The sequence below is a fragment of the Myxine glutinosa genome, chromosome 10 (genome assembly GCF_964187855.1).
Source record: "Myxine glutinosa chromosome 10, kmMyxGlut1.1, whole genome shotgun sequence".
Classification (NCBI taxonomy): Eukaryota; Metazoa; Chordata; class Myxini; order Myxiniformes; family Myxinidae; genus Myxine; species Myxine glutinosa.
Genome location: NC_136270.1, coordinates 94,487,560 through 94,514,643, shown reverse-complemented (window position 1 = coordinate 94,514,643; position 27,084 = coordinate 94,487,560). Strand labels below are relative to the sequence as shown.

Here is a 27,084-nt window from a genome sequence, read left to right as displayed (position 1 = left end):
GAAGTCGACGATGAAAGACTTGTCGCCCCGTCGCAGGACCCGGAAGGGCCCGTCGTACGGCGGCCGGAGTGGCCCCCAGTGCGCGTCATGACGCACAAAGACGTACTCCGCTGTGCGAAGCGCCGGGGGGACGTAGGACTGGGGGCCACCGTGGCGGGACGTCGGCACGGGGGCAAATCGTCGGGCGGCCTCCTGGAGGTCCGAGCGCTGGCGAGCGGCGGACCAGGGACTGGTAGCGTCAGGCACGAATTCGCCCGGGACGCGGAGTGGCTGGCCGTAGACGAGCTCGGCGGCGGACGCCTGGAGGTCTTCCTTGGGGGCCGTGCGAAGGCCCAAAAGGACCCACGGCAGCCGGTCGGCCCAACCGTCGTCCTGAAGGCCGGCCATGAGTGCGGCCTTCATGGAGCGGTGAAACCGCTCGCACAACCCATTGGCTTGGGGGTGGTAGGCCGTGGTGCGGTGCAGCGTGACCCCCAACGAACGGGCGACCGCGCCCCAAAGCTCAGACGTGAACTGTGGGCCGCGGTCGGATGAGATGTCCGCTGGTGCGCCAAAGCGCGCGACCCAGGTGGCGATGAACGCCTGCGCCACGTCGGCGGTGGTGGTGGAGGTGAGGGGCACGGCCTCCGGCCACCTGGTGGTCCTGTCCACCATGGTGAGCAGGTGGGTGAACCCCCGCGAGGGGGGCAGGGGACCCACCAGGTCCACGTGGACGTGGTCGAAACGCCGTTCAGGCACGGCGAAAGGTGCCAGCGGGGCCTGGGTGTGGCGGTGGACCTTGGCTCGCTGGCAGGCCGTGCAGGCATTGGCCCAGTCGCGGATGTTTCGTCGAAGGCCGTGCCAGACGAAACGCGCCGACACCAGCTTCTGAGAAGCTTTCCGGCCCGGGTGAGAAAGGCCGTGGATGGAGGCGAAGATGCGGCGCTGCCAGGAAACGGGCACGATGGGGCGAGGCTGGCCCTGGGAGACGTCGCAGAGCAGGACGGTGCCCGCGAAGGGGATGTCGGCCAGGTGGAGGCCCGTGTCCGCCACGTGGAGTGCCTGCACCGAGGCGTCGGTGGTCTGGTAGGCCGCCATGAGCGTGAAGTCCACGCCGAGGTGGACCGCGTTCGCGCTGGCCCGCGAAAGGCAGTCGGCCACGGCGTTGTCTTTGCCGGCGACGTGCTGGATGTCCGTGGTGAACTCCGACACGGCGGAGAGGTGGCGCTGCTGGCGGGCCGACCACGGCTCCGTGACCTTAGCCATTGCGTAGACCAACGGCTTGTGGTCGACGAAAGCCGTGAACGGGCGGCCCTCCAGGAGGTGTCGGAAATGGCGAACGGCCAGGAATAGCCCGAGCAGCTCGCGGTCAAACGTGCTGTAGTTTAACTCGTTCGGCCGGAGTTGCCGGCTGAAAAAAGCGAGTGGCTGCCAAACCCCGTCCACCCATTGCTCATGGACGGCGCCCACCGCGTAGTTGGAGGCGTCCGTAGTGAGGGTGATGGGCGCGTTGAGCACCGGGTGAGCCAGCAGCGTTGCGTCGGCGAGGGCCCGTTTGGCACTGGCGAAGGCCGCGTCGATGATCACGGACCAAACAATGTCATGCTTGGCCGGCTTGCCCCGGAGGGCCTCGTAAAGGGGCCGCATGAGCTGAGCAGCGCGGGGCACGAATCGGTGATAAAAATTCACCATGCCGAGGAACTCTTGGAGGGCCTTGATGGAACGGGGACGCGGGAACGTGGTGATGGCCTCGACCTTGGTCGGCAGCGGCACGGCCCCGGTCTTGGTGATGCGGTGGCCCAAAAAGTCAACGGTCGTCACGCCGAAGTGGCATTTGACCGGGTTGACAATTAAGCCGTGCTCGCTGAGGCGACCGAACAGTGTTCGGAGGTGGAGGAGGTGCTCGGCGCGGGACGTGCTGGCGACGAGGATGTCGTCCAGATAGACGAAAAGAAACGGCAGGTCGCGCAGCACGCCGTCCATCAAGCGCTGGAATGCCTGGGCCGCGTTCTTGAGGCCAAACGGCATCCGCAAAAATTCGAACAGGCCGAACGGCGTGATGACGGCCGTCTTCGGGACGTCGGCCGCCCGGACAGGTACCTGGTGGTAGCCCCATATCAGGTCAATTTTCGAAAAGATGACCCGTCCCGCCAAACGGGCGGAAAAGTCCTGAATATGCGGGATCGGGTACCTGTCGGGGGTGGTAGCGTCATTGAGACGGCGGTAGTCGCCACACGGGCGCCATCCACCCCCTGGCTTTGGCACGATGTGCAGTGGCGAGGCCCACGCGCTATCGGAGCGCCGCACGATGCCGAGGTGCTCCAACGCGTCGAATTCGGCCTTTGCCACGGCGAGCTTGGCTGGGTCGAGGCGGCGGGCCCTGGCGTAGACCGGCGGGCCCGTAGTGGGTATGTGGTGCTCGATCCCGTGCCGCACCGCGACGGCCGAAAACGTCGGCCGCGTGAGGGCCGGGAATTCCACGAGCAGGCGAGCGAACTCGTTCGTTGCCGGGAGGGCGCACGCCAGTTCGGTCGGTGCGGAGCTGCTCATTGTGCACGCCAGGGAGCTGAAGGTCTCGGCGTGGACAAGGCGACGTCGTTTGACGTCGACCAGCAGCCCGTGCGCGCAGAGGAAGTCGGCGCCCAGCAAAGCCACGGGGACGCTGGCGGTAACAAAAGTCCATTGAAAGCGCTGGCTGCCGAAGCAGAGGGTGACGACGCGTGGGCCGAAAGTGCGTATGGCCGAGCCATTAGCAGCGACCAAAGAGGGGCCGCAAACTGCGTCCAGCCTGTCCTGCTCGGAGGCAGGTATGACGCTCAGTTGGGCGCCGGTGTCGCACAGGAAACGCCGTCCAGACGCTTTGTCCCGAATAAACAGCAAGTTGCCCGAGTGGCCGGCGCTCATGGCTGGGAATGAACGCCGGCCCGGCCGTTTCCCGACCTGCCGAAAGTGCACGGGGGCTGGCACGTCCGAGCCTTGTGTCTGAACCTGGCGTGGTAATAACACCACGACCGGTCAGGTGGAGGCCCCGGCCGTCGTGTCGGAAGCGGGCGGTGCGGCGTGGCGGCCGCCAGTTGCACCGGCAGTTCGGCCTCCAACCGCGCAGGGCGCTCGGGCGTCGTGGGCGTCGCCTCGGACGGCGGCGGGCTCCAGGTAACCGCGCCGCTGTGCTGGCCCGCCGAGGAGATCTTATCGGCTTCCCTGGCGAGGGCGCGGGAATCCGTGATCAACGTGCCAGCCAGGGCGAGGCGTACCGGGTTAGGCAGCTGATGGAGGAACAGCTCCCGGAACAGGAATGCCGGAGAGTGCTCGCCGAGCAACGAGAGCATATAGTCCATGCGCTCGGACGGGCGCGTGTCGCCGAGCTCGGGCAGGTCAAGCAGGCGCCGTGCGCGTGCTGCCGGTGAGAGGGCGAAAGCGCCGAGGAGGAGCGTCTTCAGCGCGTCGTATTTGTCAGCAGCCGGCGGGTGCTGGAGGAGGCTCAAGGCGCGGGCCGCGGTGGCGGGACCGAGCGCTGCCACAACATGGTGGAAGCGGGTGTCGTCCGCGGTGATGCCTCGCAGGGCGAACTGGGAGTCCGCCTGGGCGAACCAAACAGCCGCATGAGCCTCCCAGAAGGGAGGCAGTTTAAGCGTCACTGCCGTATCCATGTCGGTAGGTCACCAATGAAGGAACTGCGCTCCAACGCGAGTCGAAAGAATTGACGCGACCAAAGACGGAATTCGTCCGAGTTGCTTTATTGAAACAAAACAGCTCAGGTATTCTGACAAGCCCGTTTATCGGGCAACAATATATATACACATTTATGTCGGGAAGTTTGCCCGGCAAAAGCTATACCGGGCATGCCCGGGTATCAAGGGCGAGCCTTGGAAAGGCGAGTCTGGACCTGCCCGGGCGTGTTTGGCTGCGGCCTGGCAAGTCGAGGCTGGGCGTGCCCGGGCGCTCTGGGCGAACACTTGAAAGGCGATAGCGGGCATGCCCGGACGCTCTGGGCGAGCCCTGAAAAGGCGATAGCGGGCATGCCCGGACGCTCTGGGCGAGCCCTGGAAAGGCGATAGCGGGCATGCCCGGACGCTCTGGGCGAGCCCTGGAAAGGCGATAGCGGGCATGCCCGGACGCTCTGGGCGAGCCCTGGAAAGGCGAGAGCGGGCATGCCCGGGAAAGACGAGACCGGGCGTGCCCGGGAGGTTCGGGCGTGCCCGGGAACAGTGAGTCCGGGCATGCCCGGGAGAGGCGCGTCTGGCCGTGTTCTGGCCGGTGCAAGGCGATTATGTACATCCAGCGGTAACCGCTACAGTTTCGTCATTTTAATTTTAAGAGATCCAACATCATTTAGTGTTTTTACTTGTGTGTGTGTGAGTAAAACATCAATTCTTACAGCTCCTTTTCTTTGAATTGTATTAACATTAATAATACAAGGCTTTTGATTTTGAATACAAGATGTTAATTTATTAAGATTGATTTGATTAACATATACCCCAACCATTTATTTATGAGAAAAAACCTATGTGATATTAATCATAACACCATTGTGGGCCGAGGTTGGTCTTAAAGTATTTTAATTACAAATTAGAGGTGCATAAGATTATGAATCAAAAAAAGACGGGTGAAACAAACTCCTATTGAACTTTTTCGTAATATTTTATGCAAACTTCCGCATCCGCAAGATGGCTGCCTCCATTGAGTGCTTTGGTGCGTCAAAGCTTGGAATTCTCAAAGGATCCTGCAAAATCTGTTTTTTTCAACATAATACGTACGCGTTCATTCACAACACCGGCTTTGCTGGCTACTAGTACCCGACTGCAAAGCCGCAATGAGCCGGCGAAGCCAAAGCCTCTTGCCACTATTTTACGCATCACTATGGCATCAGTAGGTTAGGTAGTTGGTAGTAGGTAGGTGTAGTAGGTACCGTACCTGGTAAGACTTGGTAAAAGAGAAGAGCTGACAGTCCTCCCCAATACCTAAATACAATAAATGTCACAAGAAGCTTAAGGAAGTAACTATACGATGTGCTAGCTTAGGGCCTATTTTAAGAAATTTTAAGTGGGCTTAATATACGTTTTCACAGTATGTGTGTAGTCTTCTAACTTCAGTTGCTGTCAGGGCTGGTTCTCTCCGGGCACTGAGGCTTCCTCCACCAGAAGAAGTTAGCTTGCAGAAAGATCAGTGCCGACAGATGAGACGATAGCGCCATTTCAACGGCAATGTGTGACTGTCGTTAATGAAACCGTGTCGATGGCGCTGATTGGCTGACCTAAGCTGATCGCTGATTGGTCAACTCACAAAATTTCGCAAATTCAGACCTAAAATGACACCATTTGCCTTCTGGATGAGATTAAAATTGATAAAATTGACTTCTTGATTAATTAGGTGAATTCCATCTCAACTTCGGATATTTCCGGCCGTGAAAAACTACCCCCGACGGCCGCGAGATTTCTAAAAAATAATTCTTCGTCAATTTTAGAATATTTGATGCCGTTTTCACCCTCCGAAATGCGTAATAAGCTTATTTGAAATATTTTTTCAAATGCTCGAATCTCATTGGTTCCGGTGTTTGGTGACGATTTTCGTTGAAGATAACAAGGTTGGTCTTAAAGTATTTTAATTACAAATTAGAGGTGCATAAGATTGTGAATCAAACAAAGACAGGTGAAACAAACTCCTATTTAACTTTTTCACAATATTGTTATGCATACTTCTGCATCCGGAACATGGCGGCCTCCATTGAGTGATTTGGTTTTTGAAATATTTTTTCAAATGCTCGAATCTCATTGGTTCGGGTGTTTGGTGACGATTTTCGTTGAAGATAACGAGGTTGGTCTTAAAGTATTTTAATTACAAATTAGAGGTGCATAAGATTGTGAATCAAACAAAGATGGGTGAAACAAACTCCTATTGAACTTTTTCGCAATTTTTTTATGCATACTTCCGCATCCGGAAGATGGCGACCTCCATTGAGTGATTTGGTTTTTGAAATATTTTTTCAAATGCTCGAATCTCATTGGTTCCGGTGTTTGGTGACGATTTTCGTTGAAGATAACCAGGCCCGTGCGGGCCGAGGTTGGTTTTAAAATATTTCAATTGCAAATTAGATGTGCATAAGATGGTGAATCAAAAAAAGACGGGTGAAACAAACTCCTATTGAACTTTTTCGCAATATTTTATGCATACGTCCGCATCTGCAAGATGGCGGCCTCCATTGAGTGATTTGGTGGGTCAAAGCCTCGAAATTCTCAAGCAAAGGGATCCAGCATGATCTGGTTTTTCAACATAATGCGTACGCGCTCATTGACAACACCGGCTTCGTCGGCTATTAAAATCTTTGATGGAATACAAAACTGTTGTGTGATTTCATGTCTTAATGCTTGTACTGTTTACAACAAATGCCTTGTTACAAACGAAAGTTTTATGCACATATTGTAACTCTACTAGTACCCGACTGCAAAGCCGCAATGAGCCGGCGAAGCCAAAGCTTCTTGCCACTATTTTACCCATCACGATGGCATCAGTAGGTTAGGTAGATGATAGTAGGTCGGTGTAGGTACCGTACCTGGTAAGACTTGGTAAAAGAAAAGAGCTGACAATCCTCCCCAATACCTACATACAATAAATGTCACAAGAAGCTTAAGGAAGTAACTATACGATGTGCTAGCTTAGGGCCTATTTTAAGAAATTTTAACTGGGCTTAACATACGTTTTCACAGTATGTGTGTCGTCTTCTAACTTCAGTCGCTGTCAGGGCTGGTTCTCTCCGGGCACTGCGGCTTCCTCCACCAGAAGAAGTTAGCTTGCAGAAAGATCAGTGCCGACAGATCAGACGATAGCGCCATTTCAACGGCAATGTGTGACTGTCGTTAATCAAACCGAGCTTTCTTTCTTTATGTAAACCGCTTATACCGTATTTCTGGCCATGAAAAACTATCCCCTACGGCCGCGAGATTTCTGAAAAATAATTCTTCGTCAATTTTAGAATATTTGACGCCGTTTTCAGCGTCCGAAACGCATAAAAAGCTTTTTAAAAATATTTTTCAAATGCTCGAATCTCATTGGTTCCAGTGTTTGGTGACGATTTTCGTTGAAGATAACGAGGTTGGTCTTAACGTATTTTAATTACAAATTAGAGGTGCATTAGATTGTGAATCAAACAAAGACGGGTGAAACAAACTCCTATTGACCTTTTTCGCAATTATTTTGTGCAAACTTCCGCATCCGGTCAATGGCGGCCTCCATTGCGTGATTTGGTTTTGGAAATATTTTTTCAAATGCTCGAATCTCATTGGTTCCGGTGTTTAGTGACGATTTTCGTTGAAGATAACCAGGCCCGTGCGGGCTGAGGTTGGTCTTAAAGTATTTTAATTACAAATTGGAGGTGCATAAGATTGTGAATCAAACAAAGACGGGTGAAAGAAACTCCAATTGAACGTTTTTCAATTTGTTATGCATACTTCCGCATCCGCAAGATGGCGGCCTTCATTGAGCTTCGGAATTCTCAAGCCAATGGGAGACAGCATAATCTGGTTTTCGACATAATACGTACGCGTTATTGACAACACCGGCTTCGCCGGCTATCAATATCATTCCTTTGGGAGAGGATAAACATAAGCCCAGGAGGAGCAGAACAGGTCTGATCTTGTTGGAAGCACCAGAGGCAAATCATCAAAGCCAACTTTGCCTCAATTAAGCAAAAGTTATTTCACTAATGAGGAAATGGACTTGCTGGGCATGGATTGTGAACCCCCAGAGAAATGATCGAATATTACACGAACTGCAGAGGCTTATTCAACATGCAAGAGCATCTAAACATTTACAAACTGACATATTGTTTCGGAAAATTTTCGTTGGAAAAACTTTGTATTAAGTTTTGCAATGAAATCAACTTGAAATAATTATTTTTCCCAATAAAGACATAAATAAAATATTTTTACCTCCACCACTGAAGGTGGATGGAGGTTATGTTCTCACCCCTGACTATCTGTTTGTTTGTTTAATACTTTCGAAAATGGAAAATTTTTCAAGAATATTGGTTGGTTGGTGCGTCATAACCAGGCAATTTTTTTTTTTAAAACAACTATGTTGATCACTCCGGTTTGTGTGTTTGTCTGTCTGTGCGCTCCCTTATACTTGCCCACAGGTCACAATTTCAAACCGATCTTCACGAAACTTCACCAAATGATAGAGTTCGTGGTCCGACAAAATCCTAAATATTTTTGAGGTCAAAAGGTCAACATAGGCCAAAGGTCAACCACTTTTTTTCAAATTATTAAATATTCAATTTTAATCTGATTGACTTGCAATTTGAATGGGATTTACATATCGCCGAAATGAATTCAACCACCCACTATTTTTGAGATCAGCATAGGCCAATCCTTTTCTATGTTTTTCTTTTCTGTGATCAACATGCGACAAAAGGTGAACCAAATGCATAGGCCAAAATGTCAACATAGGCCAAAGGTCAACAACAATTTTAGATTTCTAAAATCCTCAATTTTCATCCAATTTATTTTAAATTTGAATCGGATTCACATATCAGCAAACTGAATTCAACCACCAAATATTTTTGAGATCAACATAGGCCAAAAGGTCAACATAGGCCAAAGGTCAACAACTATTTCAAATTTCGAAAATCCTCAATTTTCATCTCATTGACTTGAAAATTGAATGGGAGTTACATATCAATAAACTGAATTCAACCAACAACTATTTTTGAGGTCAAATGGTCAAAAGGTCAACATAGGCCAAAGGTCAATCACTTTTTTCAAATTTCTAAAATCCTCAATTTTCATCTGATTGACATGAAATTTGAAAAGGATTTACAGTTTGGCTAAATTAAATCAACCACCAACTATTTTTGAGAACAACATACTACAAAAGGTCAACACAGGCCAAAGGTCAACAAGCATTTCTAATTTCTAAAATCCTCAATTTTCATCCGATTGACTTAAAAATTGAATAAGATTTTCATGTCCGTCAACTGAATTCAATCACCAACTATTATTGAGATCAAAATAGGCCAAAAGGTCAACATAGGCCAAAGATCAACCACTTTCCCCAAATTTCTAAAATCCGCAATTTTCATCCAATTAACTTAACTTGAAGATGATTTCCATATCAGGTCACTGAATTCAACCACCAATTATTTGATAAGTCAAAAGGATGCCCTACCGAGTGCCTTTCTACTTTAATCACCTTTGCCAAGTGTCGCTCTATGAGTGATATTTCATTTGTTTGTCTGTCCGCTCACTTATACTTGCCGACAGGTCACAATTTTAAACCGATATTCACGAAACTTCACCAAATGGTAGAGTTCGTTGTCCGCCAAAATCCTATATATTTTTGAGATCAGCTTAGGCCAAAAGGTCAACATAGACCAAAGGTCATCCACTTTTTTGAATTTCTAAAATCTTCAATTTTCATCTGACTGACTTGAAATTTGAATAGGATTTTCATATCAGCTGACTGAATTCAACCACCAACTACTTTTGAGATCAGCATCGGCCAAAACGTCATCCTAGGCCAAAGGTCAACAACAATTTAAAATTTCTACAATCCTCAATTTTCATCTGATTCACTTGAAATTTAAATGGGATTTACATATCAGCAAGCTGAATTCAACCACCAACTATTTTTGAGATCACCATCAGCCAAAAGGTCAGCAACCAGCAACCAACTCAGCTAACTGAATTAAACCACCAACTACTTGGAGATCAACTTGGCCTAAAGGTCAACACAGGCCAAAGGTCAACCCCATTTTTCCAATTTCTAAAAGCCTCAAATTTCATCCCAATTCACTTGAAATCTGAATAGGATTTGCATATCAGCCAATGAAACCAAGCACAAACTAATTTTGAGGTCAACATAGGCCAAAGGTCAACAACCATTTCAAATTTCTAAAATCCTCAATTTTCATCTGATTTACTTGAAATTTGAATAGGATTTTCATATCACCTGACTGAATTCAACGAGCAACTATTTTGGAAATTGACCGGCCAAAAGCTCAACATTGACCAAAAGGTCAACATAGGCCAAATTTCTAAAATTGTCAATTTTCATCCAATTGACTTGAAATCTGAATGGGATTTGCATATCAGCATACTGATACCAAGCACAAACTCATTTTGAGGTCAACATTGGCCAAAAGGTCAACAGACACCCAATTTCTCAAATTGTCAATTTTCATCCTATTAACTTAAAATTTGAAGATAATATGCATATCTGGTCACTGAATTCAACCCCCAACTATTTTTGAGGTCAACATTGGCCAAAAGGTCAACATATGCCAGATTTCTAAAATCCCAAGTTTCATCCGATTGACTTGAAATTTGAATAGGATTTTCATGTCAGCTTACTGATTTCAACCACCAACTATTTTGGAGATCAACTTAAGCCAAAAGGTCAACACAGGCCAAAGGTCAACAACCATTTCAAATTTCGAAAATCTTCAATTTTCACCGGATTTACTTGAAATTTTAATCGCATTTTCATATCAGTTAACTGAATTCAACCACCAACTATTTTTGAGTTCAACATAGGCCAAAAGGTCAACACATGGCAAAGGTCAACAACCATTTCAAATTTCTAAAATCCTCAATTTTCATCCAATTGACTTGATATCTGAATAGCATTTGCATATCAGCATACTGATACCAAGCACAAACTCATTTTGAGGTCAACATTGGCCAAAAGGTCAACAGATGCCAAATTTCTCAAATTGTCAATTTTCATCCTATTAACTTAAAATTAGAAGATAATATGCATATCTGGTCACTGAATTCAACCCCCAACTATTTTTGAGGTCAACATTGGCCAAAAGGTCAACATATACCAGATTTCTAAAATCCTCAAGTTTCATCCGATTGACTTGAAATTTGAATAGGATTTTCATGTCAGCTTACTGATTTCAACCACCAACTATTTTGGAGATCAACTTAAGCCAAAAGGTCAACACAGGCCAAAGGTCAACAACCATTTCAAATTTCGAAAATCTTCAATTTTCACCGGATTTACTTGAAATTTTAATCGGATTTTCATATCAGTTAACTGAATTCAACCACCAACTATTTTTGAGTTCAACATAGGCCAAAAGGTCAACACATGGCAAAGGTCAACAACCATTTCAAATTTCTAAAATCCTCAATTTTCATCCAATTGACTTGATATCTGAATAGCATTTGCATATCAACCAACTGAAATCAAGCACAAACTAATTTTGAGGTCAACATAGGCCAAAGGTAAACAACCATTTCAAATTTCTAAAATCCTCAATTTTCATCCGATTTACTTGAAATTTGAATGCGATTTTCATATCAGCTTACTGAATTCAACCAGCAACTATTTTGGAAATCGACTTTGGCCAAAAGCTCAACATTGACCAAAAGTTCACCATTGGCCGAATTTCTAAAATTGGCAATTTTCATCCGATTTACTTGGAATTTTTGAATGGGATTTTCATATCCGTCAACTGAATTCACTCCCCATGTAGCGGTTACCGGACACAATTCTCTTGTACCGGCGGGTGACGTAATCAGCGGGCGGTCACTCGGGTTGCATACCACGCCCCATTGAGAGGCGTGGCTTACTGTTTGAATTGGAAAGATATATTGCAGCTCGGTGTAGCCTTTTTCAGTGCATTCGTGCCGAGCTCGGAATAAACAGCTCAGTGAAAATCAGCTCGTTGTCGCGTCCATATTGTTGGAGTTCGACGTGAGAGCACAGCTCCACATTGGTGACCCCTTTTACGAATACGGCAATGGAGTCGACCATTGCTTTGAAGCTCCCTGGCTTCTGGGAATTGCACGCCGCCGTATGGTTTGCTCAATCGGAGTCCCAGTTCGCTCTGCGGCACATCAAGGCGGACGAGACTCACTTCCACCACGTGGTCTCCGCGCTAAACGCCGCCACCGCCTCCCGGGTCTTGAGCCTTCTACGGAGCCCGCCGGCTGACGACAAGTACGGCGCACTCCAACGACTACTCCTCGGTACGTTTGACCTCACTGAGGCCGAACGCGCGTGACAGCTGCTCGATCTGCCTGAGCTCGGGGAGGCTCGACCATCCGAGCGCATGAACCACATGCTCTCCCTGCTCGGCGAACACCGCCCAGATTTCCTCTTTCGCGAGCTGTTTCTCCGACAGCTACCCGGGCAGGTACGCTTAGCTTTGGCTAACTCGGCAATCGAGGACCCTCGCGCCCTGGCTTAGGAAGCCGACAAATTTTTCTCGGCCGTTTCGCAGTACCGCCTGGAAACCTGGCCCGGCCGAGGCAACGCCCCCGCCACGACTGGCACTGCCACCGGCCGATTCAGCGCCCCTTGCGGCCGCGGCCGCCATGACACCCCGTTGGCCGCACTCGCCACGACCGGCGCCGCAGCCACCACTGGGGTGGACTGTGTGTTACTACCATGCCAGGTTCTGGCAGAAGGCCAGAACGTGTCGCCCACCATGCACTTTCTGCAGGTCGGGAAACGACCAGGCCGGCGCTCGCTTCCTGCCATGAGCGTCGGCCATTCCGGCAACCTTTTGTTCATCATGGACACCACGTCAGGGCGGCGTTTCCTGTGCGATACGGGAGCGCAGGTGAGCGTTATACCCACCTCGGGGCAGGACAAGCAGGCCGCGCTTTGCGGCCCCGCCTTGGCGCCGCAAACGGCCCCTCTATCCGCACCTTCGGTTCACGCAGCGTCGCACTCTGCTTCGGGGGCCAGCGTTTCATGTGGGATTTCGTCACAGCGAACATGCCCATGGCTTTGTTGGGTGCGGATTTTCTTTGCGCCCACGGACTTTTGGTTGACGTAAAACGTCGTCGGCTCGTCAAACGCGGAGACCTTCAGCTCTCTCGCTTGTTCGTTGAGCGGCTCCGCACCGACCAGGCTAGCCTGCGCGCTCCCGGCCGCGGACGACTTCACCCGCCTCCTCGTTGAGTTCCCCGCCCTCACGCTGCCAAATTTTTCGGCCATCGCCGTCAAACACGGCGTCGAACACCACATTCCGACCACTGGTCCACCGGTCTATGCCAGGGCTCATCGCCTCGACCCTGCCAAACTCGCCGTGGCCAAGACGGAATTCAACACGCTGGAGCAGATGGGCATTGTGCGGCGCTCGAACAGCGCATGGGCCTCGCCCCTGCACATCGTACCCAAACCGGGTGGCGGATGGCGACCGTGCGGCGATTATCGCCGCCTCAACGACGCCACCACCCCCGACCGGTACCCGATACCGCATATCCAGGACTTTTCCGCCATTTTGGCGGGGCGGGTGATCTTCTCCAAGGTCGACCTTATTCGGGGCTACCACCAGGTACCTGTCCGGCCGGCCGACGTTCTGAAGACGGCTGTAATTACACCTTTTGGCCTCTTCGAGTTCCCCCGAATGCCCTTTGGCCTTAAGAATGCAGTCCAAGCCTTCCAGCGGCTGACGGACAGTATGCTGCGCAATCTCACCTTTCTGTTCATCTACCTGGATGATATTCTCATCGCCAGCACTTCCCGGGTGGAGCACCTCCTTCACCTGCGCACGCTTTTTGCGTGCCTCAGCCAGCACGGCCTCATCATCAACCCGGCGAAATGCCAGTTTGGCATGGCTGCCATCGACTTCCTGGGACACCGCATCACGAAGCGCGGGGCCGTTCCGCTGCCGACCAAGGTGGAGGCCGTTAAAGGTTTCCCGCGCCCCCGCTCCGTCAAGGCCCTGCAAGAGTTTTTGGGTATAGTAAACTTCCACCACCGGTTCGTGCCTCGCGCCGCCCAACTCATGCGCCCCCTGTACGAGGCCCTCAGGGATAAGCCGGCCAAGCATGACATCGCCTGGACCGAGGAGATGGACGGGGCATTCACGGGCGCTAAGCTGGCCCTCGCCAACGCCACCATGCTGGCGCACCCGGCGCTCGACGCACCCATCGCCATTACCACGGACGCTTCCGACTACGCGGTGGGCGCCGTACACGAGCAGTGGGTTAACGGGGCTTGGCAGCTGCTGGCCTTCTTCAGCCGGCAGCTCCGCCCTAACGAGCGCAAATCCAGCACGTTCGACCGCGAGCTCCTCGGCCTTTACCTGGCGGTTCGCCACTTCCGCCACCTTTAAGAGGGCCGCCCATTCACGGCGTTTGTGGACCACAAACCCCTGGTCTTCGCCATGGCCAAGGTCTCAGAGCCATGGTCGGCTCGTCAGCAGCGCCACCTCTCCGCCGTGTCCGAATTCATGACGGACATCCGGCACGTCGCAGGCAAGGACAATGCTGTGGCCGGTTGCCTCTCCCGGTCCGTCGCGGGCGCCGTCCACCTCGGCGTGGATTACGCCCGCATGGCGGCCGACCAGGTCTCCGACCCCGTGGTGCAAGCCCTCCGGACAGCGGACACGGGCCTGCGGTTGTCCGACGTCCCCTTCAAGGACAGAGGCACAGTTCTCCTGTGCGACGTTTCCCTGGGCCAACCTCGTCCCATTGTGCCCCCTAGATGGCAACGGCTCGTTTTTGACGCCATCCACGGCCTTTCCCACCCAGGCGGGAAAGCGTCTCAGAAGCTCTTGGCAGCGAAATTCGTCTGGCACGGGCTCCGGAAGGACGTCCGCGACTGGGCCAACGCCTGTGTCGCCTGCCAGCGTGCGAAGGTCCACCGGCACACCCAGGCCCCGTTGGCACCATTCGACGTGCCCGCGCAGCGTTTTGACCACGTCAATGTGGACCTGGTGGGACCCCTTCCCCCCTCGCGGGGCTTCACCCATCTCCTCAAGATGGTGGACAGGACCACCAGCTGGCCGGAGGCCATCCCGCTGACGTCAACGACTTCCGCCGATGTGGCGCAGGCCTTCATCGGCACCTGGGTTGCCCGTTTCGGCACCCCCTCGAACATCTCCTCTGACAGAGGCCCACAGTTCACCTCTGAGCTGTGGGGCGCGGTCGCTCAGGCCTTGGGGGTCAAACTTCACCGCACCACGGCCTACCACCCCCAGGCCAATGGCTTGTGCGAGAGGTTTCACCGCTCAATGAAGGCCGCTCTCAGGGCCAGCCTCCAGGACGACGGTTGGGCTGATAGGCTCCCATGGGTGCTATTGGGCCTCCGGACGGCCCCTAAAGAAGACCTCCAGGCTTCTACCGCCGAGCTTGTCTACGGCCAACCACTGCGCGTGCCGGGGGAGTTCATCCCCGACGACACCGGCCCCTGGTCCACGGCTCGCCAACGCTCAGTCCTCCAGGAGGCCACCAGGAGATTTGCCCCGGTGCCCACGTCTCATCATGGCTGTCCTAAACCCCATGTCCCCCCAGCGCTTCGCAAAGCGGAGTACGTTTTTGTGCACCACGACGCACACCGGGGACCACTCCGGCCGCCGTATGATGGGCCTTTTTGGGTCTTGAGGAGGGGCGACAAGTCGTTCGTCATCGACATTGGCGGCAAACCGGACCATATCTCCGTGGACCGCCTCAAGTCGGCCCATTTGGACCTCGACCAACCTCCACGGTTGGCCCTTCCTCCACGGCGGGGCTGTCCCCCGTCGACCAAGCCCCACGCCCAACCATCCGCCGTCAAGCCGCCTCCCACCCCCACACGAATCGCCAGGGGTTGTTTCGGCCGGGTCATTAAGGCCCCCCACAAACTGACTCTCCCTGTACAAGTGAATTCTGGGGGGGCGCATGTAGCGGTTACCGGACACAATTCTCTTGTACCGGCTGGTGACGTAATCGGCGGGCGGTCACTCGGGTTGCAGACCACGCCCCGTTGAGAGGCTTGGCTTACTGTTTGAATTGGAAAGATATATTGCCGCTCGGTGTAGCCTTTTTCAGTGCATTCGTGCCGAGCTCGGAATAAACAGCTCAGTGACAATCAGCTCGTTGTCGCGTCCATATTGTTGGAGTTCGACGTGAGAGCACACACAGCTCCACACCCAAATATTTTTGAGGTCAACATCGGCCAAAAGGTCAACATAGGCCAGATTTATAAAATCCTCAATTTTCATCCGATTTACTTGAAATTTGAATAAGATTTTCATATCAGCTTACTGAATTCAACCCCCAACTATGTTTGAGGTCAACATCGGCCAAAAGGTCAACATAGGCCAAAGGTCAACAGCCATTTCAAATTTCTAAAATCCTCAAGTTTCATCCAATTTACTTGAAATTTGAATAGGATTTTCATTTCAGCTTACTGAATTCAACCACCAACTATTTTTGAGATCAACATTGGCCAAAAGGTCAACATAGGCCAAAGATGCACCACTTTTCCGAAATTTTTAAAATTCTTAATTTTCATCCGATTGACTTTAAATTAGAATAGGATTTTCATATCCGTCAACTGAATTCAATCACCAACTATTATTGAGATCAAAATAGGCCAAAAGGTCAACATAGGGCAAAGATCAACCACTTTTCCCAAATTTCTAAAATCCTCAATTTTCATCCATTTAATTTAATTTGAAGATGATTTCCATATCAGGTCACTGAATTCAACCACCAATTCTTTGTTAAGTCAAAAGGATGCCCCACCGAGTGCCTTTCTACTTTATTCACCTCTGCCAAGTTTTGCTCTATCAGTGATATTTCATTTGTTTGTCTGTCCGCTCACTTATGCTTGCCTACAGATCACAATTTCAAACCGATCTTCACAAAACTTCACCAAATGGTAGAGTTCGTTGTCCGACAAAATCCTATATATTTTTGAGGTCAAAAGGTCAACATAGACCAAAGGTCAATCACATTTTTTCCAATTTCTAAAATCCTCAATTTTCATCCGATTGACATGAAATTTGAAAAGGATTTACAGTTTGGCTAAATGAAATCAACCACCATTTATTTTTGAGATCAGCGTAGGCCAAAGTTCAACCACTTTTTCGATTTTCAAAAAACCTCAATTTTCATCCGATTGACTGGGAATTTGAAAGGGATTTTCATATCAGCGAACTGAATTCAACCACCAACTATTTTTGAGATCAATATAGGCCAAAAGGTCAACATCGGCCAAAGGTCGACCACTGTCTTTCAAATTTCTAAAATCCTCAATTTTTATCCAATTGACTTGAAATTTGAATATGATTGATGTCAGCAAACTGAATTCAACCACCAACTATTTTGGAGATCAACTTCGACCAAAAGGTCAACATAGGCCAAAGGTCAACAGCCATTTCAAATTTCTAAAATCCTCAATTTTCATCTGATTGACTTGAAATCTGAATAAGTTATCTGAATAAGTTCACAACCATCACTGCAACACGCCACCGATCTGGGCTTTATGGCAGAGTGGCCAGACGGAAGCCAAACTATTCAATCTTGGTTTCATCAGACCACAGAATATTGTTTCTCACAGTCTGAGAGTCCTTCAGGTTCTTTTTTGCAAACTCCAAGCGGGCTTTCATGTGTCTTTCACCGAGGAGAGGCTTCCGTCTGTGGACCTTGCCATAAATCCCAGATCGATGGAGTGTTGCAGTGATGGTTGTCCTTTTGGAAGTTTTTCCCATCTCCACACAGGATCTCTGGAGCTCAGCCAGAGTGACCATCAAGTTCTTGGTCACCTCTCTTACCAAGGCCCTTCTCCCCCGATTGCTCAGTTTGGCCGGGCGGCCAGCTCTAGGAAGAGTCCTGGTTGTTACAAACTTCTTCCATTTAAGAATTATGGAGGCCACTGTGCTCTTGGGAACCTTCAATGCAGCAGATATTTTTTGTCGGCTTCCCCAGATCTATGCCTCGACACAATCCTGTCTCTGGCTCTGCAGGCAGTTCTTTCGACCTCATGGCTTGGTTTTTGCTCTGATATGCATTGTCAGCTGTGAGACCTTATATAGACAGGTGTGTGCCTTTCCAAATCATGTCCATTCAATTGAATTTACCACAGTTGGACTCCAATCAAGGTGTAGAAACATCTCAAAGATGATCAAGAGAAATGGGAGGCACCTGGGCTAAATTCAGGTGTCATAGCAAAGGGTATGAATACTTATGTCAATGTGATATTTCAGTTTTTTCTTTTTCATAAATTTGCAAAACTTTCCGAAATCCTGTTTTCTCTTTGCCATTATGCGGTATTGAGTGTAGATTGATGAGGGAAAAAATGAATTTAAACGATTACAGCATAAGGCTGCAACATAACAAAATGTGAAAACAGTGAAGGGGTCTGAATACTTTCTGAATGCACTGTATCATACTGCCATTCAGACTACTCTTTGCTTTCCATCAGGAAGATAGTTTCCAATCCAGTTAGGTTAACAACAAGCACATCGAGGAGCAAAGTAAAATTATACAACACACACCAACAAATGTATGGATGAGACTGGGGAATGGATTCAACACACAAATAAAAACAGAGCGTGAAACAATAACAGAAAAACAGACAGAACCAACCAGTGTGGAATTCTTAGCTTTAAAAAGTTTCAACGAAGGAGGGAAGACCCAACAAATCAACAAGCTCTGACCCAGAAACAGAACCCAAGAACATCAAGTGCAACAAACTGTCAGTGAAAAAGTCAAAAGATAGTAAATTGTGCTCAAGAACATTCATAAGGCTTCTGTGTATTTTACCATCAATACATATTTTTACATTTTCATTTCACATTTGTATTCGTAACAATCTGTTCAAGTCATTTATCGATGAGATTGCGGTAATACCTATGAAGAGCTGTTGAAAGAATACCTTGAACTTTTAACGTATATAATAAAGAATCATAAATATTGGTGCAGAAATAAATATGTATTCCAATTTTAAGTTTAACCAAAGATTTATCTTTCAGAATTGGCGAACACTTCAAAAAGATGGAAAGTTGACGTCATTCAGTGCACCTGAGGATATTGTTCATGTCCCTGATGATGACAAATTTGAAAGTCCCTGAAGGGAACGAAGATATCGGACGCCTCCGAAGATATCTGACCCATGTGCTCTCAGTTCGCTTTGCTGGCCATCTCGTCCACCAGACATTTAACCCTGGCCTCCTCAAACGACAAATCCGCCTTGGACAATAAGCTCGTCTGAGTCCGAGACATTTTAGGGTGGAGTCCCGATGCCATCTTGTCTCGTAGGGCTTCGTTCAGAAAGGCCCCAAATGAGCACGGAGACGTGAGCTTCTTCCGCTTTCCTTTCCTCTGCTTTTTCCCTTTCCTGGAGTTCTCGTTCCTGTGCTTTTTCCCTTTCCTGGCTCCGTAACTGCATCTCCAGTTTCCGGAGCTCCACATTTTCTTGTTCTTCTGGTAACCAATCCCAGGCTACCTCTTCCCATGCTTTTAATCCCACCATAGATTGTATCACCACTGTCTGCAACTCTGCCTTCTTCATATTAGTTCGGGCCTCCAAGCTAAAATGCTTGGCCAATTTCCAGAGGTCCGATTTTACTAACGCTCTGAACTGTGCTTCCCTAGGGGTCACTGTAAACCTCTCTGCGTCAAACTCCATAGTGACTACTGGTAACACCTGTTTGGTAACTGGTAACTACTGGTAACTGGTAACTTCACACAAGAAATTTTTAACAAACAAAAACAAATTTTTTTTTTTTTTTTTTTTGCTTGTTTGTTTTTGGAAAAAAATTGGGAATTCTGGGAATGTTAGGGAATTCTTTCCCGGACTAAATGTAGGAATTTTTTATATATATCCCGGACGCAGACCCAATTGCGAGCCCACGAATATCAATTGGACAAGTCCCCAATTTCTGTTATGGGGTCCTCCCCTATCCTCTGGTCTCGGTTAACCTCCGAACCCCGAGGAAGTCCCCGGCAGAAATATGTGTGGTCCTTGGTTGAAAATAAGCCAATCAATAACGAGTCCACACCAAGGGTTACGAACAAACCACAATGTATTATAAATCCCACACCGGAATCACGACCCCAATTAGTACAGCACTTCACCATATAATTCCTATCTACAGGTGGCACCACCTTATTGAGTCCCTTAACCCCCAAACTCACGGCCCTTTCCCCAATGTCTCTGTACTCCTCCCAGGCGACGTCGATTCGCTCCAGCGATCGTGGAATCAATTTCCGATTCCAATCAGGGGAGGCGTAGACGAACGAACCAACCCGCAGATCACGTGGTCCAATCCCCAGCACGATAGCGGTAGAATGGGAAACCTCCCAAAGACGATTTCTGGTACGTACATGGTTGCGGTTCAATCCGCGAGTCTCCGCAATAACCCTCCAAAAGCCACTGCCTTGTACAGCCGTCCCCGGCACCCTCCCGGAGAATAACGCCCGGCCGACCCGGCACAAAAACCTGGTCACTGCGGGTTGTGCACGTGGCGAAAATGGCGGACGGCTTTCTCTCGCACCCGGGTTTGGAGGTACGGATACTCGGCAACCTCAGGGAGGATACCCGACTACGCAGGCTCTGCAGCAATCCGGCGATCTCCTATCGCACGGACTTCTTTTCAAGGAGGCAAAGTTCCCTTGTACTGAACGTTTGACTGCTCGGTCCGGAGCTGCAATCAGAAACGTCTGCTTACGATCTTCCGCCGCTTCTTCTCCCTCCTGCTCCTTATCTCTTCCGGGTCACGATCCGATTTCCGGCCACATTTTACCAGGAGCGCTTTTAACCCTTTTAACCACAATAAGCATCATCTAGAATCAACCATGACAACAAGAACCACCATAATTAGGGCCGGTATCCGTAACAGTACCCACTTCTCTTTTCCTCCCCTTAAATGTCTAACATGTACCGGCTGATACATGTCATATTGACGAACGTTCGGGAGTAATCCGTCACATTGGAATTTTGAAGCCCTCGGCCTCTTTTCGACTTTTCGTTGTAGACATGGTTTGATTAACGAAAGTCGGATTCTGGGAGTGCGTTTCAGGAACAGTTCTGCGGGTGTTATCCCAGTTGTAGTGTGCGGCGTGTTCCTGTAAATCAGGATCACTTTTGCTACCCTGTGTTGTATCGACGATGAATGATCTGATTTCTTGAACATTCTCTTGAATGTCTGTATGTTCGTTTCGGCCAATCCATTTGAAGAGGGATGGTAGGGAGGGCATAAGGTATGTTCAACACCATTGGATTTCAAAAAAGGAAAAAATTAGTCCGCAATGAATTGTGGTCCATTATCTGAGACTACCTGAGTGACCAACCCGTATCTTGCCAATAAGGATTGTAGAACTAAGGATTGTATTGTGTGCTTCCCTGCCTTGTACAGCCGTCCCCGGCACCCTCCCGGAGAATAACGCCCGGCCGACCCGGCACAAAAACCTGGTCACTGCGGGTTGTGCACGTGGCGAAAATGGCGGACGGCTTTCTCTCGCACCCGGGTTTCTCTCGCACCCGGTTTTCCTCCCACCTTGTACGAAACTTCTCTTCCCCTGCTGGACTCGATTCGCCTCCGCTGCACCGTCGTTGGACGCCTCCGAAGATATCTGACCCATGTGCTCTCAGTTCGCTTTGCTGGCCATCTCGTCCACCAGACATTTAACCCTGGCCTCCTCAAACGACAAATCCGCCTTGGACAATAAGCTCGTCTGAGTCCGAGACATTTTAGGGTGGAGTCCCGATGCCATCTTGTCTCGTAGGGCTTCGTTCAGAAAGGCCCCAAATGAGCACGGAGACGTGAGCTTCTTCAATCGCACGATGTAATCGGCCGCCGTCTCGTTCTCTTTGATTATTATGTAGGGTGGTTTGAATATGCAGGGTTTTTGGTTATCCAGGGTGGTTTGGTTATTATGCAGGGTGGTTTGGTTATTATGCAGGCTTGCAGGGTGCTTTGGTTATGCAGGGTGCTTTGGTTATGGAGGGTGTTTTGGTTACTATGCAGGACATTTTGGTTATGCAAGGTATTTTAGTTATGCAGGATGATTTGGTTATTATGCAGGGTGTTTTGGTTATGCAAGGTGTTTTGGTTATGCAGGGTGTTTTGGTTATGCAGTGTGTTTTGGTTATTATGCAGGGTGTTTTGGTTATGCAAGGTATTTTAGTTATGCAGGATGATTTGGTTATTATGCAGAGTGTTTTAGTTATGCAGGGTGTTTTAGTTATGCTGGATGATTTGGTTATTATGCAGGGTGTTTTGGTTATGCAAGGTATTTTAGTTATGCAGGATGATTTGGTTATTATGCAGAGTGTTTTAGTTATGCAGGGTGTTTTAGTTATGCTGGATGATTTGGTTATTATGCAGGGTGTTTTGGTTATGCAAGGTATTTTAGTTATGCAGGATGATTTGGTTATTATGCAGGGTGTTTTGGTTTTGCAGAGTAGTTTGGTTGTGTGTTTCGGTTATGCAGGATGTTTTGGTTATGCAGGGTGCTTTGGTTATGCAGGGTGTTTTAGTTATGCAGGATGATTTGGTTATTATGCAGGGTGTTTTGGTTATGCAAGGTATTTTAGTTATTCAGGATGATTTGGTTATTATGCAGGGTGTTTTGGTTTTGCAGAGTGGTTTGGTTGGGTGTTTTGGTTATGCAGGATGTTTTGGTTATGCAGGGTGCTTTAGTTATGCATGGTGTTTTAGTTATGCAGCATGGTTTGGTTATTATGCAGGGTGTTTTGTTTTTGCAGAGTGGTTTGGTTGGGTGTTTTTGTTATGCAGGATGTTTTGGTTATGCAAGGTGGTTTTTGTTATGCAGGATGGTTTGGCTATGCAAGGTGGTTTGGTTATGCAGGGTGGTTTGGTTATGATGAATGATTTGGTTATCGTGGGCGTTTTGGTTATGCAGGGTGCTTCGGTTATTATACAGTGAGTATTGGTGGTTATCATGCAGGTTGGTTTGGTTATTATGCAGGGTGGTTTGGTTATTATGCAGGGTGCTTCAGTTATGCAGGGTGCTTTGGTTATGCAGGGTGTTTTAGTGATGCAGGATGATTTGGTTATTATGCAGGGTGCTTTGGTTATGCATGGTGTTTTGGTTATGCAGGATGTTTTGGTTATGCAGGATGTTTTGGTTATGCAGGGTGTTTTGGTTATGCAGGATAGTTTGGTTATGCAGGGTGGTTTGGTTATGCAGTGTGGTTTGGTTGGGTGTTTTGGTTATGCAGGGTGGTTTGATTATGCAGGTTGGTTTGGTTATGCGGGGATTTTCTTTATCCAGGGTGGTTTGGTTATGTCAGGTGTTGGTTATGCAAGGGTGTTTTGGTTATGCAGGGTGGTTTGGTTATTATACAGGGTGTATTGGTTATTATGCAGGGTGTTTTGGTGATGCAACGTGTTTTGGTTATGCAGGGTGTTTCGGTTATTATGCAGGGTGTATTGGTTATTATGTATGGTGGTTTGCTTATGCAGGCTGGTTTGGTTATGCAGGGTGGTTTGGTTATTATGCAGAGTCTTTTGGTTATGCAGGGTTGTTTGGTTATGCAGGGTGTTTTAGTTATGCAGGGTGTTTTAGTTATGCAGGATGGTTTGGTTATTATGCAGGGTGGTTTGGTTATGGTGGGTGTTTTGGTAATGCGGGGTGGTTTGGTTATTATGTAGAGTAAACGTCAACATAGGCCAAAGGTCAACCACTTTTTTTGAATTTCTAAAATCCTCAATTTTCATCAGATTGACTTGGAATTTGAAAGGGATTGTCATATCAGCGAACTGAATTCAATCACAAACTATTTTTGAGATCAACATCGGCCAAAAAGGTCAACATCGGCCAAAGTTGAACCACTTTCTTTCAAATTTCTAATGTCCTCAATTTTCATCGGATTGACTTGAAATCTGAATAGGATTTGCTTATCAGCGTACTGAAAACAAGCACCAACTAATTTTAAGGTCAACATAGGCCAAAAAGGTCAACATAGGCCAAAGGTCAACAACGTTTTTGAAATGTATAAATTCTCAATTTTCATCTGATTGACTTGAAATTTGAAAACTGTTATCATATCAGCGAACTGAATTCAACCACCAACTATTTTGGATGTCAACATAGGCCAAAAGGTCAACATAGGCCAAAGGTCAACCCACGTGTAAAACCACGCCAACCCACGAACCTTCGCCCAAGTGTAAAATAAATAACTCCCAAAACATTTCGATCAACACACACTCTAAGACTGCAATTTGCACCACAATGTTGTCCCTATTTTATTAGTCCCCTACCAGTGCACTCTCTCCCTCCATCTGTCAGTCTGTCAGTCTGTCAGTCTGTCAGTCTGTCCGTCCGTCACGCAAAGAACAGTTTTCCGGACTTTTTTCTAAACTCTTAATGCTAATGATTACTTGGTAAATGGTTTCCTCATGATAAGGTACAGATCAAGTTCGAACTTCACGACGTTTCGATCATTTTTGACAAAGTTATGGCACTTTGAACTTTGGTAATTTCCCCAACAGTTTTCCGGACGACAGACTGCCGGTAGGGGCCATGCATTGCAGCGCAATACTCAGAATGCTTGTTTGTTCTTATCCAACCTATGCACCCGACATTTCCTGATGTTAAATTGCATCTGCCAATATTTTGCCTAATCAATGGAGGTAACAACATCTTCCTGAATCTGATCAACTTCCCACGCCTTACCAATCTGCAAATTTAGAAAGTCGACTCTGAACCCCACTATCGAAATCATTGCTGCAGATTATGAATAACAACGGTCTTGGAATTGATCCCTGAGGTAACATACAGTATCATACTACCATTCAGACTACTCTTCGCTTCCCATCAGGAAGACAGTTTCCAATCCAGTTAGGTAAACAACAAGCACATCGAGGAGCAAAGTAAAATTATACAATGCACACCACAAATGTATGGATGAGACTGGGGAATGGATTCAACACACAAATAAAAACAGAGCGCGAAACAACAACAGAAAAACAGACAGAACCAACCGGTGTGGAATTCTTAGCTTTAAAAAGTTTCAACGAAGGAGGGAAGCCCCAACAAATCAACAAGCTCTGACCCAGAAACAGAACCCAAGAACATCAAGTGCAACAAACTGTCAGTGAAAAAGTCAAAAGATAGTAAATTGTGCTCAAGAACATTCATAAGGCTTCTGTGTATTTTACCATCAATACATATTTTTGCATTTTCATTTCACATTTGTATTCGTAACAATCTGTTCAAGTCATTTATCGATGAGATTACTGTAAGACCTAAAGAGAGCTGTTGAAAGAATACCTTGAACTTTTTACGTATAATAAAGAATTATAAATATTGGTGCAGAAATAAATATGTATTACAATTTTAACTTTAACCAAAGATTTATCTTTCAGAATTGGCGAACTCTTCAAAAAGATGGAAAGTTGACGTCATTCAGTGCACCTGAGGATATTGTTCATGTCCCTGATGATGACAAATTTGAAAGTCCCTGAAGGGAATCAATATGTTTACAATGATGCTCTCTGGTGACATTTACTTCTTGTGGTGATTGCATTTTAAACCCTCTTCCACGATCTATATAAATGATTAAATTGTAAGCAGTGTGATCTCAAAGAACACCGCACAAGGTAAGCAAAATGTCGTATGTTGGAGTCAATATTTACTTTTGTAATTATTATTTTATCGTGATAAAAATTAATTATTGTGATGTTCAGACAAAGTTCATTGAAAAAAGGAAACCAATGATACAGATGCATGGTCCAGAAATCTAAATGTTTTTTTTATGTTGGTGAAGTGTAAGGTGGAACATTTGCATGATATATTAATTGGTGTTATTGGCCCTTTTATCTCCAGGTACAGGATTGATGGAGGACATCATGTTTGAAGGAAATCAATCATTGCCACCCAACGTGTTCCTCCTCGCCCCGATCTTCCACGAGCCAGCAAGCATCAGACCATGGGCTTTTGGTGTTTTATTCGTCATCTACCTCGTCACGATCACACTGAACCTGATTCTCATATTGATCATTCTCTGTGGAAAAAAGCTGCACAAACCTGTCTACATATTCCTCGCTCAATTGTTGACAATGGATATTGTTGGTTGTACAACAATAATGCCTCGTCTGATGTACAGCATCAGTGAAAGTATCATGATTACAAAACCTGCCTGTTTTATTCAACTCTTCTTTGTGTCATTCACTGGAACGATGCAATCTTACATACTCAGCTTCATGGCCATAGACCGCTACCTGGCAGTTTGTCACCCTCTTCGCTACAATGTCCTGCTCACCAACAGCAGAGCTCACAAAGTGATCTTGCTCCCCGTTTGCTGGTCATCTCTGCTTGCTGGTATTTTTCTTGTGTTATTGATTGGACGAACATTTTGCAAATATCCAGAGATTCACAAGGTAGGTTGTATTAATATGGCTGTGGCTAAACTTTCATGTGAAGATTTCACCATAAACAGTTTATATGGGATTGCATGTACTTCTCTCACCACTGTCTCTCTCATCGTCGTGGTCGTTTTCACATACACCCGCATCTTGTATGTATGCCTACATTCTGGACCATCTTCAAAGGGGAACAGGAAAGCCCTGCACACATGTGTCACTCACTGCTTGGTACTTTCACTCTTTATTTTCTCCATTGTTTTTGCTTTGATTTCCTTGCGAATGTCGTCCACAAACTATTTCCCACAATATTTACAACACGTGAGTGATTCCTTGTTCTATCTGGTTCAGCCTCTCGCCAATCCAATTATCTATGGACTGCGAACCGCAGAGATCCGCCGCAGCCTCACGCGATTCACAAATGTGCGAATCTTTCAGAATAAAATCATCTCCTGGCATCGTTATCCTGATCCACAATCATCTGTTTTGAAGCAACTTAATTGTGTGTCTGATGAATAAAAATCTACATGTTAATTTCGTACAAAACAAAAAACACCATTGAAATACAATTTTTCTTCATGTTTCTTATTTAAACTTTTGAAAGATTTAGTCCAAAAACTTTAGACAGCAAATTAATTGATGTTCTAACTTAAAAAACAAAGTAAGACATTTTAAGTTTAATTTTTTTGGTTTGTGGTTGATTCTTTACGAACAAAATCAGATAAACTTCTCTCGGATGAAAGAAACGCAACTTATAAATACAATCACTTTTGTCTCTCCAGAAAAAAAACGAATTCATTCTCTTCCTGCTCATTTTGTTCAAAGGATTTTTGTTATGAAGTGTGAGTTTGTACAAAGTAGCCAAATGATGGTGTTAATAGGCACACAAATTACTTTATCCTCCAAAGCAGATTTGTTATACACATTCATATTTATAACCATCCAGTTAGGTCTGTGCTGCACCATCAATGTGGATACAATCTGTGCATACACCGATAAAATGCTTCTTCTGAAAGATATTTTCTTGGGCTCGAAAATCATTTAAT

General features: G+C 47.4%; 1 protein-coding gene and 1 long non-coding RNA gene across 4 annotated transcripts in view; both read left to right on the top strand.

The window, feature by feature from the left end:
- LOC137433946 (uncharacterized) overlaps window positions 1-27,084 on the top strand; it is a 737,502-nt gene that overhangs the window by 436,156 nt on the left and 274,262 nt on the right. The window lies entirely within an intron of this gene.
- Window positions 11,726-26,557, top strand: LOC144894114 (olfactory receptor 5H19-like). The gene is made up of 2 exons (XM_078786202.1): window positions 11,726-11,954; window positions 25,503-26,557. The coding sequence occupies exons 1-2, from the start codon at window positions 11,726-11,728 to the stop codon at window positions 26,555-26,557; spliced, it is 1,284 nt and encodes a 427-aa protein (XP_078642328.1).